General features: G+C 41.3%; 1 protein-coding gene across 1 annotated transcript; it reads left to right on the forward strand.

The window, feature by feature from the left end:
* Positions 1 to 11,517: 11,517 nt before the first annotated feature.
* LOC135550248 (homeobox protein CDX-1-like) lies at positions 11,518 to 17,709 on the forward strand. Its single transcript, XM_064980870.1, has 3 exons — positions 11,518 to 12,053; positions 16,531 to 16,679; positions 16,896 to 17,709. The coding sequence occupies exons 1-3, from the start codon at positions 11,642 to 11,644 to the stop codon at positions 17,091 to 17,093; spliced, it is 759 nt and encodes a 252-aa protein (XP_064836942.1). The 5' UTR covers positions 11,518 to 11,641; the 3' UTR covers positions 17,094 to 17,709.
* Positions 17,710 to 18,085: the final 376 nt, after the last annotated feature.

Raw genomic sequence — 18,085 nt, forward strand, 5'->3', positions numbered from 1 at the left:
ACGTGTTCATGATTTTTATTTCACTGAGCACTAAAACACAAAACAACAACGTGAATAAACGAAACCGAAACAGTCCTGTAAGGTGCAGGAAACACTAAACAGAAAATAACTACCCACAAGACACAGGTGGGAAAAGGCTACCTAAGTATGGTTCTCAATCAGAGACAACGATAGACAGCTGCCTCTGATTGAGAACCACACCCGGCCAAACACACACAAATAGAAAACATAGAACACAAAAACATAGAATGCCCACCCCAACTCACACCCTGACCAAACCAAAATAGAGACATAAAAAGGATCTCTAAGGTCAGGGCGTGACACTTATATAGACAGGTGAGTGCCTTTCCGAATCGTGTCAAATCAGAGGGCCATTCTTTAATCTATGTACGTAGGGAAAAGCAGTCTCTAAGGCACAGGGTAGAGTACCTGGTGGTAGCCGGCTAGTAAGAGTGACTAAAGTTCTTAAGAGAATACTCCGCGGAGACCGGCTGTTGGTGACTGTTTAACAGTCTGATGACCTTGAGATGAAACTGATTGTCAGTCTCTCGGTCCCAGCTTTGATGCACCTGTACTGTCTCCTCCTCCTAGATCAGAGAAGGGCAACTTTGATGGGGGTTGGGACCACAAAAAAATCTGACCTCATCATGAGGGGCTGCAGTTTCTCACGGGTCTGTGTATCCATGTACATACCCTCCACCACATAGCGAGCAAAATATTTTAGCAGCCCCCTATTGGCAGTGGGGATAAATAAAAAAAATGCTTTATGCAATTGACACATTTTGCTATGGGGCGTAGAGAAAATGTTGCCGTATCAAAGCAACGAGTCGGAGTCAGAGTCCGAGTTTTCTCTGGTCTCTCCTCCATCCATTACGGGGTCTGAGACGACGAAGCCTCCAACCATTAGCTCTGACAAATTGAACACCCTAGTCAATGGCGACTACATTTCCTGTAGTATTACTCGTAGTATTAGTAACATTCAGCGATCATACACTGTTTACCTGATGGTAGGACTACCGACGTTATGGCTAATCTGAAGATGGTGCTGGCAAGTGTAGAGAGTATAGGGATATTGTTATCCAAGTCGGCACCAACAATGTTAGAATGAAACAGTCAGAGGTCACCAAGCGCAACACAGCTTCAGAGTTTAAATCAGCTAGAAAGATGTGTTGGCATCAAGTAATTGTCTCTGGCCCCCCTCCCAGTTAGGGGGAGTGATGAGCTCTAAAGCAGAGTCTCACAACTCAATCGCTGGCTGAAAACTGTTTTCTGCCCCTCCCAAAATATAGAATTTGTTGATAATTGGTCCTCTTTCTGGGACTCACCCACAAACAAGACCAAGCCTGGCCTGCTGAGGAGTGACGGACTCCATCCTAGCTGGAGGGGTGCTCTCATCTTATCTATGAACATAGACAGGGCTCTAACTCCCCTAGCACCTCAATGAGAAAGGGCGCAGGCCAGGCAGCAGGCTGTTAGCCACCCTGCCAGCTTAGTGGAGTCTGCCACTAGCACAGACAGTGTAGTCAGCTCAGCTATCCCCATTGAGACCGTGTCTGTGCATCAATCTATGTTGGGTAAAACTAAACATGGCAGTGTTCACCTTAGCAATCTCACTGGAATAAAGACCTCCTCCATTCCTGTCATTATTGAAAGAGATTGTGATATCTCACATCTCAAAATAGGGCTACTTAATGTTAGATCCCTCACTTCCAAGGCAGTTATAGTCAATGAACTAATCACTGATCATAATGTTGATGTGATTGGCCTGACTGAAACATGGCTTAAGCCTGATGAATATACTGTGCTAAATGAGGCCTCACCTCCTGGTTACACTAATGTCCATTTCCCCCACACATCTCGCAAAGGCGGAGGTGTTGCTAACATTTACTATAGAAAATTTCAATTTACAAAAATGCAGCCTACTCAATCACTTTTTATAGCTACTGTTTACAGGCCTCCTGGGCCATATACAGTGGGGCAAAAAAAGTATTTAGTCAGCCACCAATTGTGCAAGTTCTCCCACTTAAAAAGATGAGAGAGGCCTGTAATTTTCATCATAGGTACACATCAACTATGACAGACAAAATCAGAAAAAAATACAGAAAATCACATTGTAGGATTTAGTTGTAGAAATTGTAGAAAATAAGTATTTGGTCAATAACAAAAGTGTCTCAATACTTTGTTATATACCCTTTGTTGGCAATGACAGAGGTCAAACGCTTTCTGTTAGTCTTCACAAGGTTTTCACACACTGTTGCTGGTATTTTGGCCCATTCCTCCATGCAGATCTCCTCTAGAGCAGTGAAGTTTTGGGGCTGTTGCTGGGCAACACGGACTTTCAACTCCCTCCAAAGATGTTCTATGGGGTTGAGATCTGGAGACTGGCTAGGCCACTACAGGTCCTTGAAATGCTTCTTACGAAGCCACTCCTTCGTTGCCGGGGCGGTGTGTTTGGGATCATTGTCATGCTGAAAGACCCAGCCACGTTTCATCTTCAATGCCCTTGCTGATGGAAGGAGGTTTTCACTCAAAATCTCACGATACATGGCCCCATTCATTCTTTCCTTTACACGGATCAGTCGTCCTGGTCCCTTTGCAGAAAAACAGCCCCAAAGCATGATGTTTCTACCCCCAAGCTTCCAAGCTTCACACTAGGTATGGTGTTCTTTGGATGCAACTCAGCATTCTTTGTCCTCCAAACACGACGAGTTGACGATGAGTTTTTACCAAAAAGTTCTATTTTGGTTTCATCTGACCATATGACATTCTCCCAATCTTCTTCTGGATCATCCAAATGCTCTCTAGCAAACCTCAGACGGACCTGGACATGTACTGGCTTGAGCAGGGGGACACGTCTGGCACTGCAGGATTTGAGTCCCTGGCGGCGTAGTGTGTTACAGATTGTAGGCTTTGTTACTTTGGTCCCAGCTCTCTGCAGGTCATTCACTAGGTCCCCCCGTGTGGTTCTGGGATTTTTGCTCACCGTTCTTGTGATCATTTTGACCCCACGGGGTGGGATCTTGCATGGAGCCCCAGATCGAGGGAGATTATCAGTGGTCTTGTATGTCTTCCATTTCCTAATAATTGCTCCACAGTTGATTTCTTCAAACCAAGCTGCTTACCTATTGCAGATTCAGTCTTCCCAGCCTGGTGCAGATCTACAATGTTGTTGCTGGTGTCCTTTGACAGCTCTTTGGTCTTGACCATAGTGGAGTTTGGAGTGTGACTATTTGAGGTTGTGGACAGGTGTCTTTTATACTGATAACAAGTTCAAACAGGTGCCATTAATACAGGTAACGAAGAAAGAAGAAGTTACAGGTCTGTGAGAGCCAGAAATCTTGATTGTTTGTAGGTGACCAAATACTTATTTTCCACAATAATTTGCAAATAAATTCATTAAAAATCCCACAATGTGATTTTCTGGATTTTTTTCTTCTCATTTTGTCTGTCATAGTTGAAGTGTACATATGATGAAAATTACAGGCCTCTCTCATCTTTTTAAGTGGGAGAACTTGCACAATTGGTGGCTGACTAAATACTTTTTTGCCCCACTGAGATATAGGATTAAAAAACTTGAATGTCTCCCTTGATCCTAGGTCCTGGCACTGTTGTGCAGACTCAGGACAACTGAGCATCGGAGAAATACGCAGATTTAAAGAGGAGTCGTAATTTGCCATCTAATGATCATGATCTTTTTGTCATAGAAGTTCATGAATTTATCGCTGCTGAAGTGAAAGCCATCCTCTCTTGGGGAATGCTGCTTTTTAGTTAGCTTTGCGACAGTATCAAAAATGTATTTTGGATTGTTCTTATTCTCCTCAATTAAGTTGGAAAAATAGAATGATCTAACTGCAGTGAGGGCTCTTCGATACTGCACGGTACTGTCTTTCCAAGTAGTCAGAAGACTTCAAGTTTGGTGTAGCGCCATTTCCATTCCAATTTTCTGGAAGCTTGCTTCAGGGCTTGGGTATTTTCTGTATACCAGTGAGCTAGTTCCTTATGACAAATGTTTTTTGTTTTTAGGGGTGGACTGCACCTAAGGTATTACGCAAGGTTAAATGTAGTACCTCATTTAGGTGGTTAACCGATTTCTGTTCTCTGACATCCTTGGATAGGTAGAGGGAGTCTGGAAGGGCATCTAGGAATCTTTTGGTTGTCTGAGAATTTATAGCATGGCTTTTGATGATACTTGGTTGGAGTCTGAGCAAATTATTTGTTGCGATTGTAAACGTAATAAAATGGTCCATAATATTATTCCACAGGACAAAACAAGGTCCAGAGTATGACTGTGGCAGTGAGTAGGTCCGGAGACATGTTGGACGAAACCCATTGAGTTGATGATGGCTCCAAAAGCCTTTTGGAAATGGTCTGTGGACTTTTTCATGTGAATATTGAAGTCACCAAAAATTTGAATATTATCTACCATGACTACAAGGTCCGAAAGGAATTCAGGGAACTCAGTGAGGAATGCTGTACTGTAGCTAGCAACTAGCTAACGTTAGATGGAAAATGGTTGTTGAAAAATGGTTGTACATAGCTAAATCCGTCTAGTTATCTAATAGAAGTTAACTGCTTAACGTTACCCTGAATTGTGAATTTCTCTGCATGTTGCGCCTCTTGCTGAGATCAGTGCTGTCTTCATAGTACTTTGCCTGGTTGGAAAGATAAAAGAAAATCTCCTCAAGGGATGCCATTGAAGTGCAACTACATACAAACAAAAAGCTGCAATAACAGTTACAGTAGCTTGCTAGCTAGCTAGCAAAATTGCTAAATAAAACTGTCTGGCTAGCTAGCGGACTACTGTAGCTGGCTAGCTGACTAGGCAGGCTGAGGTATATAAGTACAGTAGCTAGCCACGTCAATCTAAAAACAGCTTAAATAATTTATTCCTATTTAACAATATGTACTTATATAAAGACAAATACATGGTAAAGAAAGTGTTCTCTTTCCAGACCTTTTGGTCCTCTGAAGCAGCAGGTTGTCACTGTCAAAAACACCGTCCTTGGAGAACTATTCTGAGCTAATAATTTGGTTCGGACTGAGTGAGCGCTTATGCGGTGAAATAGAACTAGAACTGCCCGCATCCTCCTTCCTTCGCGATCACTATGAGGCAAAATAGAACCAAGCAATTTTTATTTACTAGGCAAGTCAGTTAAGAACAAATTCTTATTTTCAATGATGGCCTAGGAACAGTGGGTTAACTGCCTGTTCAGGGGCAGAACGACAGATTTGTACCTTGTCAGCTCAGGGATTTGAACTTGCAACCTTTCAGTTACTAGTCCAATGCTCTAACCACTAGGATACCCTGCCTCCCCAAGCAAGGAGATGTGTTGATACAATTTTGGTTGCGTTTTCTTCAGATTTCTCAGGATATGCGGTTTCCAGGATATGCGATTTCCAGGATATGCGGTTTCCCCAGGACATGCCTCAGGACATGCGGTTTCCAGTTTGCACATTGTCCAGTGTAGTTTCGTGAGAGCTGTTGCGGTGTCGGCTTGGGGTTGAATATACACGGCAGTGTAAGGAGGTAATGCGATCAGCATTTGATGGTGAGGTATTCCAGATTGGCAGGAACAATAGGACTATTCACCACCCTACTCAGCATGCTGACAGACACCAACATATTCTACTGTTGCCCAGTGGGCAGTATTTTAATGTTTCTTTAGCATAAAGCAAGTCAGTGCCCAGTGGGATGGCAATGAAAGTGAGGGAGACCATTAGGGGAAATCTATATCTGACAGTGCAATTTATCTAAAAAGACTGATGTAAAGAAACCAAATGAAATGGGTTAGCACCCACTGTACATATGGCTCTGTGAGTTGGAGGTTCGTCCAGCAGCTCTCTTGAGTAGCCTAACTCAGCACAACTGTCAACATGTGGGATATTTAGGTCCATATGTTCCTCCGGAAGTGGGAAAAACTGGGAGCGGAGTGGAGGCTTGACCGCAGGCAGACACAAGACTCTTTCAGCTGTGTGTGTGTGTGTGTGTGTGTGTGTGTGTGTGTGTGTGCGTGCGTGCGTACATGTGTGTGTGTGTGAGAGAGAACCTACTGGATCCTGCACATGAAAACCAGCAGCACAGATCCATCCCAATACTGGAGCATGCCCAGAGTATGACCCTCAGTTTCCATGGTGATCTGCAGCGATAAACAGAGATAATATGAGGTCATAATTATTTATTTTTTAACTTGGAGTAGTTCAGAGAACTTTTGACCAATGGAGTTGAAGGAAAGGAAATGACGCATGAAGACATTATCCCAAACCAAGGAGGCAGCTCAGAGAATAATTATTTCTTTGCACATTTTTACATTTGCTGTTCACTCACTCTTTACTCTCAACTTAGATTTCTTTAATCAATTTGTCAGTTATACATATTTCACTCTATTGCTGTGTTCTTATAAAGCCTATGCAAGGTTTTGTTTGCTATTACTATCTCAACAAAATTATATTTAAAGAAAACAATGCCTTCTTTATCTGCTCCCATTCCACTTCTGGGGTGTAGGAACCAAACAGAACCAAACACAATGAAACAGGGAGGGACCTACCTAAATGTGTCCAATAGAAACGGTGCAAAACGTTTTACTACGATGTAAAATATTTTGCTACGGTGTGCGACTAATAAATAAACCTCATGCAATTTCCTAAATTATGCAACAGGGGGAGACAGAGGGCAGTTCACATACAATCTCGTATGACCACCATGCACAACTGTGTGTGGGCAGTTGTGAAATAAACGATAAGTAAATGTGATGACATTAGAATTGAAAATTGTAGTGTCAAGTAATCGTTAAAGGAGTATTCAGCATTTGCTACATCCATTTTTGGCCTTAAATTAATGATACAATATGTACCAATTGATTCTTGAGGAATATAGAACCCAAAATAGAAGCTTTTTTTTGGTCCAATGTTTGTAAACAAAGCAAACTGTAAACAAACTCTATATAGTCTCAAACATGGTTAAAACTATAATTTTGATATCATTGATGGGCAGTCCCTTACACACATAGCTCTGTCTTTGAATTTGAGAGTGATCAAATTTCTCTATCCCCATCCCTCAGGTTTTTGCCGAAGAGAGGTGCTTTGTAAACTCCAGATTGGCCCTTTCAACTTTGACTGCAGAATATTTGTAATGTGGATGACTCAAATCACAGCTGCCCTTGTTTTGAGAGCACCATTCTAAAACATCTCACCTGGTTTCCTTAATATTCACATTGATATTTAGTTAATATCCTAGATTTAGTTATAAGCATAAGCAATACATAACGTGTAATAATGCTTAAAATGGAGTCTACCTCGCTTAATCTGATCTAAATATGATCAAATACTACAACTACATGCCTTAAAAACATTAATCTTGTCGAAATGAATGGTAACACAACATGCCAAACAACAAATCTCAACTAAACCTATACCACAACACCTTTCCACAATATTAAGATGCCTTTTTTTGACTGATCCCTAATGAGACTCAAATTCTTATTTTAAAACGATTTGATCTCTCTCTCAAGGCACATTTTATTTGGAATAGTCATGGAGTACGCCATTCAGCATGAATTAAATGTGAAGCAATGACCAAATTATAATGTTGTACAAACGTATACAATGTGAATTTACCATTGCTCTTGTTCCACTGAATTACATTGACCTCTTGGCTGTACACCTTCGTTTCTCCACCTGTTGCATTGAGCTGAATCAATAGAGCAGTCAGCCAGTCAGTCAGGACTTCACTGTCTCCATGACACACAGGTCGGGTCATTCCCCCTGACTGTCTCCATGGCACCCTGCGTTGACGAGGAAGTCACACTTGGTTGTGAAGTGTGACCTAACACTGTCACCCCTCCCCAGCCTGCTTTGAACTTTTTTCTCATCTTACCCATTTTCATGAGTGTTAATCATTTCTTCCCATGAAAATGTGTCAAAATTCACAATTACATTTCTCAGGGAAAGAAAAATGGTGAAATACACATTCTTGTTCATCTATAACATGTTTATAAATCAGTTGTGTCTTTGACTGAGGAACACAGAGAGAAATTCCATCAAATTCCATCTAGACACAGTTGCCTTAGAGCAAAGACTTTTACCTACCTGGGCCTAAACGTCAGCACGACAGGTAACTTCCACAAAGCTGTGAACGATTTGAGAGACATGGCAAGAAGGGCCTTCTACACCATCAAAAGAAATGTCAAATTTGACATTCCAACTAGGATCTGGCTAAAAATACTTTAATCAGTTATAGAACCCATTGCCCTCTAAGGTTGTGACATTTGGGGTCCACTCACCAACCAGGAATTCACAAAATGGGACACACACCAAATTGAGACTCTCTGCATGCAGAATTATGCATAAACATCATCTGTGTACAACGTCAACCCACCAAATAATGCATGCAGAGCAGAATCAGGCCAATACCCGCTAAAATCCAGAAAAGAGCTGTTAAATTCGAGAGGCACCTAAAAGGAAGTGGCTCCTAAACCTTCCATAACAAAGCCATCACCTACAGAGAGATTAACCTAGAGAACCTCTCAGCCAGTTGGTTCTGGGACTCTGTTCACAAACGCAAACAGACCCTATAGAGCCCCAGGACAGCAACACGATTACACCCAACCAAATCACGGGAAAAACAAAAAGATAATTACTTGACACATTGGAAATAATTAACCAACAAACGGAGCAAACTGGAATGCTATCTGGCCCTAGACAGAGAGTACACAGTGACAGAATACCTAACCAATGTGACTGACCCAAAAATAATACAAGCTTTGACTATGTACAGACTCAGTGACCATAACCTTGCTGTTGATGTTGCACGTTCCTGGCTGTTGAGAAATGACAGGCTATGTGCACGCTGCCCACAAAACGAGGTGGAAACTGAGCTGCACTTCCTAACCTCCTGCCAAATGTATGACCATATTAGAGACGCATATTCCCCTCTTATTACACAGACTCACAAAGAATTTGAAAGCAAACAACATTTTGATAAACTCCCATATCTATTAGGCCAAATACCACAGTGTGCCATCACAGCAGCAAGATTTGTGAGCTGTTGCCATATGAAAGCGCAACCAGTGGAACACAAACACCATTGTAAATACAACCTATATTCGTCTGCTTATTTATTTTCCCTTTTGTACTTTAACTTTTTGAACATTGTTATACATTATTATAGCCAATAATATAACAATATGGCATGTCTTTATTATTGGGAAACTGTTGTGAGTGTAATGTTTACATTCAATTTCGGATTATTTTATTACATTTTTGTTTGTTATCTATTTCACTTGCTTTGGCAATTTTTTCCCATGCCAATAAAGCCATTTGAATTGAATTGAATTGAGAGAGGCAGGCAGACTGGTAGTCTGTGGGAAGCAGTGGGAGAATGGCAGATAGGGACGCATATTTACCATTAAGGGCGGGTGAGATGGGAGAGGCTTCCCCATGTCATTGTGTCGCTCTGTCCTTCCGGAGCCCGACAAACACTGTCCCAGACAGGGAGCCATGGGGAGCCATGAGGAACCAGAGCAGGGCCACTTCCCTGGGCCCTCAGCCTGGTGGAGGAACCCCCTCAGGGGCCAGACAGAGGTCACCTCACAGCACAGTCCTCCTCCTCGCAGAGCACAGGTAACCACACCAGCCCACACAGAACATAGTGCTCCCAAGAAAGCTACACAGGTGACAAGGAGAGGAGAGAGAACAGTAGAATGCCACGAGACACTGGGAAGCTCAAAGCCTCTGTAGCACTGTACCCTTGCCCACAAATGCTTCTTCACGGTGTACAGTATGCTCCCACTGTTCTTACTAGGTTATTATAGGGTTATTATATGAACATTAACTGGTTCAAACTGGCGAAACTGTTTAAAATTATTAGTGCTGGTTGTTAAACTGCCTTACTTCACCACAAGGAAAGAAAGTGTTATATAATAAACAGCCTTCAATATATTATGTTGAATTAGATCAAATGCTTCTAGGTCTGATTTTCTTTTGATACTGACAGAATGCTAAAAACTGTAACTTGAACTGAAATACACTGAATTCATGAATTATTATTATATAGTTATCATTCTAATTTTATGTTTATAATTATTTTCGTTTGTATTGTTTATACTGTTGACGTTGTTAAGATAAGCACCTGTGTTATTGTATGACAGGAATGAAAGTACAATTTTACATATTTGAAATCTCCTTCAAAAATCAAAAATGTAGTTTTTAAATAAATAGCTTTTTTAAAATATAAATAGCTACAATTATTTATATTTTTAGAACAATTTAACGGTATTATTGAAATGCTTCAACCAATGAAAAAAATGCTTCTAGACATTCCATTGCGTTTTGTTATTACCGGTAATAGCATACAACTGAAATAAACTAATTGTAGATCTAATGAAAAAAAAAGGAAAACTTGAAATATTATATTCTATTTCGTTAGTAATCATGACTTGAACATTAAGGTCTGAATGAATTACAATAGAATAATGACTTGGATGGACATCTAATGTTTGACCTTTAATTGTTTTTACAAAATAGACGGTTTGATTTAGCTTTCAAGTCGTATTTCGTTTGAAAGTCGATGTATTTCAATGGTATCTAAATTTAGACAAATTATATTGTAAATGTGTGACCCTCACGAAACTCAGCTACAACCTGCATGTTTTTTTCACTGGTTCAATTCAATTTCTAAAACACAAGAGGGGTAACAACAGATAAGCTCAAACTCGGGGCACCGAGAGAGCAATGAGTTTGATTAAAATTGGAAATATTCCATGAGCCACTTCCTCCTGGTTTAGAACAACGAGACTTGACCGGCATATCACCTCAGCGATCTGTTTGAAATCCCCGGATACAGCCATTGGAGCCGCGCTACCTGTTTCAGCATTATTAATACCATTAATACTTTCCCGCTTAAGGTCACTTGAAATATCTTTATGCTCCAGCGGGAGAGTAAAATATATAGACCAACTCATGAAATAAATATACATATAGGCCTAATATTACAAGAAGTATATCACCCAAAACAAGTAAGAGATGAGCACATGGCAGGATGTAGGCTATCGAAGGAAATTGTATGGTTAGTATATAGGGTCATTTTACATTTAATAGTGATTTATTGGGGCACATTTATATGCACAACATGATTTTATAGACAGGCTATCTGCTTTTAGTTTCTGCTTTTAGTGTTTTTTTAAAGGTCATGGCCACTCCAGGCCTTGCTACCACGTTCCTCGACCCTTCACCATTATATTCCACAAGGCATGTGTGGGCGTTATGCGGACAATGCAGTGACAGGTTCTCCCATTGAGACAATCAACATGAACTCATGTTAGTTTCTCCTGTGCGATTTGTAGCATTCTTCTAAATGCCCGTGAACGGCTTTGATGCCGGTGCTCTGTTGCCTTTGAAATGCAGGCCCGTCTCTAATGCAAATTGTCCCTGGTGGGATAAGGTGAGGGAGGGAGATGAGGGCTATAAAATGTTGACGTCAGCGCGACACCTCTTGACTGGCAGCGTGTTTAGCAAACAAGAAGTTGAAGAGTAGGCTATAGACCAGCCAGGTAGAGGAGGCCTTGGTTCAACAGAAACCTGGGGTAGAGGAGGCAGGAGCAACGCGCTTGACGCACACTATGCGCACGAGTTCCCATACGGAAAGATGTACGTGAGTTATCTTTTGGAGAAGGAACCCAGCATGTACCCAAATTCAGTGCGACATCCAAGCCTAAACTTGAACCATCAGAACTTTGTCCCCGCACCTCCACAGTATTCGGATTTCAGCGGATACCACCACGTTGCTGGGATTAACAATGACCCTCACCACAGCCAGACGGGGGCCTGGAACCCCGCTTACCCGCCGAGCCGGGAAGAGTGGTCACCCTATGGGCCGGGGACAGGACCGTCCACATCTAATCCGGGCCCAATAGGCTATAGTCCCCCAGAGTTCTCTCCAGTCCCACAATCCGGGCTTCTCCCGTCTATCAACTCATCTGTTGGGCAGCTGTCTCCCAATTCTCAGCGCAGAAACCCTTATGATTGGATGAGGCGGAGCGTACCACCGGCAAATTCAGGTAGGTTACTGATGTGTTTCATACATTTTTGTAATCAATCATCAAAAGTGGATCATTTGGTTGTCCATAAAACCATAGAAAGTAAAGCCTAAATCACGTTTTTAAATGTTTATTAAAATAATAATAAACTATATGTATATGTAGCAAGTCATATACATATGAAATATGAATGGTTAAATTCAATATCTTGGCCCATTTTCTTTCTCAAGTCAAAGATGCTGTAGGCACGGTATTGAGAGGGAAAAGCAAAACCAGAACCACTGCCCTTGGGAGTCACATTCCTTGAATGATGCGTGCACCTGTTCTCTAAATTCAGAGACGAATTCATTCTTCAACTCAGAAAGATGGAATACCGGGTTATTTTTCATAGTTCTCACCCAAATGAAGATTTAGTATTTATCCAATCCCATCAAAGTATTTGACATTGCTGTGTATTGTCATATAATATCGTTGACATAATCTTTATATTTTTCGCTCATTGGCACAGTTGCTCCTCACTGCAGTGCTTGTGTGAACACATGAATCACACCTCGCATGCCATCTTCAATTAGTGCATTATCTCGCGCGTTTTATGGGATCTTAATTTGATCACTCTTTTGTTACTGCAAATTTTTCTGGACAGCAGGAAATTATTTTATTTTACCTTTATTTAACTAGGCAAGTCAGTTAAGAACAAATTCTTATTTTCAATGACGGCCTAGGAACAGTGGGCTAACTGCCTGTTAAGGAGCAGAACGACAGATTTGTACCTTGTCAGCTCGGGGGTTTGAACCTTTCGGATACTAGTCCAACGCTCTAACCACTAGGCTACCCTGCCGCTCCAAATGGGCATTTCTAGTGTATTTGAGTTTTAAAAAGGCTTCTAAAGTTTGTCATTTCCACTTTGAAATGTCAGACTTGAATTGCCCCAACAAAAACTCTATCATACACACATTTCAATTAATTATAATCCACATAGCCTAATAATTCACATTTCCTGTTGCTGCAGAATAATTTTCCTGCTGTAGCAAACTCACCCAAATGAAGATCCTACATCTGTGTAGTTTGGGCTATGTAATGTTTTTTATTTATTTTTTAAATATTTTTTATTAACCTTTATTAACCTCTAGGCAAGTCAGTTAAAAACAATTTTTTATTTACAATGATGACCTACACCGGCCAAACCCGGACGACGCTCCACCCTGTGGGACTCCCAATCACGGCAATCAATGTATTGACAGTTGAGGGTAAAGCAGGGTATGCATTTTAATTGCATTGTGTGTTGACCTATTCAAATAATAAGCGCTCAATGATTATAGTTATGATTATAATTGCCTATCATCAGTAGTGAATAGTAATAGTAGTAGGCTAGTAGCCTATAATAGGCATAATGTAGTCTATAATAGGCATAATGTAGTCTATAATAGGCATAATGTAGTCTATAATAGGCATAATATAGTCTATAATAGGCATACTATAGTCTATAATAGGCATAATGTAGTCTATAATAGGCATACTATAGTCTATAATAGGCATAATGTAGTCTATAATAGGCGTAATGTAGTCTATGATAGGCATACTGTAGTCTATAATAGGCGTAATGTAGTCTATAACAGGCATAATATACTCATCATCAAATTCATTTGGATTTTGTCTGGTTTAGACGTCACAATTATTACGTGAGCAATCACTCCTTTCCCCCGACATCTGCATATTTCATAATGTTACAGGATTTTTTCATAATTTCAATAAGAATTCTTTAGAGTCAGCTGAGACGGCTAAACCTGCAAGTGATCAAATTAAAGAAACAGTCTGCTGTGGTTCGAAGATCTTGATAGGCAAATTAAGAGGTTTGTTGTCTTCTTGTATGTCAGCGAACTAGGGCTCTAGAATAGTTTTCTATGTTGTAATACTTTGTTAGGAATTATGTCTCAAGGCGGGAGTAGTTTGTGTTAAATCACCTTTATCAGTACAAGAAAGCAGGCCGAAGAGGAAATAGCAAATCATTTCAGAGTATGCATGCTCCTTCTGGCCTCATAGATTACAGGTAGATAACTGAAAGTGAATTACAGGAATGCAGTTTGAACCCATGTGAATCCTGAAGACCAAACTGCCCAGACTGAGAGTTAGATGAATCTTAACGCTTTTCTTCCTGTGTAGAAAACCCAACAGAAATCAAGTTGTCGTCAATGGCTGCCTGGGACTGCTTCTGATTACAAAGGCTTCAGGGTCACAGACTTTGGGCTTCCGTAAATGTCCAGTTTACTGTACCTATTGGACGTGGATGCTTCAAAAGTACATTTTTATCCAAAATTCGTCGTTCCAGTCCATGTGGTTATCTGGATGTCCCAGACAGAGAGTTCTACGGTCCATGTTACAGATTATCTCCATGTCACTTTATCATACCGGCCAGAAAATCTCCTTAACCTCAACTGCTTAACCATTTATCTCAGCAGCCGTCAATGGTAGTAATCACAGAAGTACAGCGCTCCATAGATTAATGGACAGTGCAATGTTTTGCCATCAGTGGTTGCCATTTTTAATAAGCAGAGTTATAGATTTATCTCCACCTTTGCAATGTAAACACCACCACTTCTCAAACTTTTCACATTTGGACTGAATTAGGTTTTTTCTATTTATGGGTTCTTTGAATGCTGTTTGGCATTTTTAGTAGTTCCATCAAGAGAAACTATCATCGGACTGTTGAATATTTCTGGCTCCTCTACGGTTTCGTCTCTCCCAGTGCAGCGTTACAATGCTTTGCCACCTAACAGTCAAATGAAATGCTAATGTACAGGCTCAAAGTGAGCCCCTTGGTGGCCTTCCCATGTGACCGCAAACTGTGTTGCCGCTGGCGATGAGAGCCACTACAATCAGTACAGTTTTTGATCAACGCAGCATTACAATTGTATGGGTCAATACCCCCGTAGACATACATGCCGTAAATAATGACGTGCCTCATTAGGTGCCTCATTCACTACCTCAGATGCCGTCCGTTTAGGAGCGGTCCTCCTCGGTCAACATGGAAGTTTGAAAACAACGGTCATGAGAGAATTATGAATCAGGAGGTAAAGAGGAACAATTAGGGGAACATGGGAGCAGGAGGGTGTGTTCTGTGTTTCAACAGCCTAATGGTCTGGATAACTCTCTGGTCGTCAGGCCTGGCGCCCTCACAGGCAGCCCCCTCACCCTCTCAGCTCACACATTTTAATCTTTAACCTGGTCGCTGCGTCTGCACTTAGGTGCCTCATTCACTATGGACAGAATGAAGTGACTTTTGATTTACGGTACCTAATTAAAAAGGCCGGGTTGATCCCAGAGCTTTGCTACTTTATCTCTGTGTGTGTGTGTGTTTTAGTGAAAGGTTTCATGTATGAAATGAAGCAGACACCACATTTTCACAGATGTCTGATGTCATCTTTATTTACTCTTCTAATGTTGTTTATTTACGGCATGCAAGTTAATGTGAAATGTGACTGGACAGTAGGCCAGTCATCCTCCCATTATAACCAATGCAGGTCAAGCCCTGTCTCCTAGTGAAAAGGAGTCCTACTCAGAATCACATCTGTTCGGCTAGTTTATACTGGGGTCTACTAAGCTAACATATGGAGTTGTTTTAAGATGGTCATACCATGGATCATTTAGCTATTTGATTTATTATTTTAGGACCCCTTTATGTATAAAAAAAAAAGATTTGATAAAATATTGAATTTGCCCTTTACTGCTGTAGCCTATAGAAACGCATTGGCTAACACCGTGGTACCCAACTTGGCCGATCCTCCGGGGGTACTTGGCCGATCCTCAGGAAGAGACTTAACACCATAGACCTGCCTCTGAAATGCACATGAAGGGGTCCTTCAAGGGTACTCGGGGCAAAGCTAAATTCAGTTGTTGGTACGGTAATCGTAAAACGTTGGGAACCACTGGACTAACATATTCATAAATGGTAAGAAAGACAGTAAAAAAATGTATCATATGGTTTTAAAGTGTCTGTCCTATATCTAGGAGATATAAGAAAGCTCAGGAAATGTTTGAGTTTTTTTGAACACATATTTAATTAACCCATTATTTTTGTTGGCACAAAACTACCTCCGTACTTTCATTCATTTGTATGGGTTACCTTCAGATGAGTCCCGTGACACATCGTGTTCGTGAGAATCTCATCTTGTGGTCATATTCGTTTTGTTGGCTACACCTTTGGGATGTTACACACATTTTCGTGAGAAGACCGATTTTCGGGATGTCTCATGTGACAAACACTACTGTAGCTCGGCCACCTTCCACCGCAGATGTGGAAGGCCGACAGAGGCGGATGCTTGGATTGAGATGCAGCCTGTGCATATCTCCAGCTGAAATTGACAGATTTTTACTGTTACTTAGATCGACGCATGGGTGGCGTCAATAGACTCTTAAGGATTAAAGTTAGTCAAAATATAAGTTGTTTTTCTACATGACACACACAATATAAAAGTTGACAGATGGCCGTACTCTGTTGCAGGTGGTAAGACAAGAACGAAAGACAAGTACCGGGTGGTGTACACAGATCACCAGCGGTTGGAGCTGGAGAAAGAGTTCCACTATAGCCGCTACATCACCATCAGGAGGAAAGCAGAGCTGGCCACGTCTCTCAGCCTCTCAGAACGACAGGTCAGACACAACATCATGGGACAGGGGACAATCTCTCAATTTTCTGTGTCTGTCTGTCTGTCTGTCTGTCTGTCTCTCTCTCTCTTCTCTCTCTCTCTCTCTCTCTCTCTCTCTCTCTCTCTCTCTCTCTCTGTCTCACACGCACGCACGCCTTTCTCAAAAGTTTACTGGACCAGTCACGGAGCACTTACATCAAATCTTTTCTTGATTCCATAGGTAAAAATCTGGTTTCAGAATCGGCGTGCCAAAGAGAGGAAAGTGAACAAGAAGAAGATGCAACAGCCTCAGCCTGCGTCCACAACAACACCTACTCCCCCAGGCTCTGGCATGCCCGGCAACGTTGCCATGGTGACCAGCAGCAGTGGCGGCTTAGTGTCTCCGTCTATACCAATGACTATCAAAGAAGAATACTGAGGACGATGGTCTGACGTGATGGGGGAAAAAATACTTTTGTCCAAATCTAACCTGCAATAGTGACCCCGCCCCCCGGCCAACAGCTCGAGCATCATGGGGTCAAATGCAGGAGTCTTACAGCTCCAAAGACAGACAAGAAATATAGACTTGCTGCTGTTTCCTTCGCTTCTGTAAAAAAAAATAATAATAATAACAAACGTCTAAAGGACAAGATAGACCAACACGAACGTCGGCCATGCGCAGTAGATCACCTGCTGGGTGTCGAAAAACTATGGCGAATTCAATTCGCAGAATCATCGGGAAATAAACAGAAAATGGCGGCCCATGTGCTGTGGTTGAAGGCGATAGGACGGCCACCCGCTCTGCACACGTTCGTGTTGGTCTGTCGTGTCCGAAAGGGAGACAATGAACAGAGAAAAATAACTGCTATAAACATATATAGATATTAAATTGTTGTATTTCACTGTTATAATGGCTTCTACTGTTTCTGTTGTTGATATCTCTTCTGCTCTGCCCATCACATACTGGGAATACTTGTAAATGGTTCTGATTCCAAGCCAGAATAATAATAAGTGTATATTTTTTAAGTCATTTGTATTAAAAGCTTTATTGTCAACTCTGGAGCTCATTCTTTACAGAAGGACAACGGAAGAGATTTGGATCACACGTTTATATTATGATCATCTATCACACACTTAGGAATACATCATTTCAAAAGTGTCCCCAATGGGAAAATCCTCCTTCAATGTCTTAAGGCTACGTAAGTGTGGCCATAAGCGTACCGTGCAGCGTGTGTTGTTTTCGAGGCACTCAAATGGCAACAGTGCATTTCAAATGGGAACGATTGGGACGAACATCATTGGAGAAATGTGATTTCAGCCGACACTTCATCTCTGAATCCACCTAACGTGAGAAAGTTAAAGAAAACTACGTAAGTGATCATTGCGTATTGAATTGAATTTATTTGGGGATTTGCGTTGTGACCTTATAGA

Source organism: Oncorhynchus masou, chromosome 12 (assembly GCF_036934945.1).
Source record: "Oncorhynchus masou masou isolate Uvic2021 chromosome 12, UVic_Omas_1.1, whole genome shotgun sequence".
In the NCBI taxonomy this organism is placed as follows: Eukaryota; Metazoa; Chordata; class Actinopteri; order Salmoniformes; family Salmonidae; genus Oncorhynchus; species Oncorhynchus masou.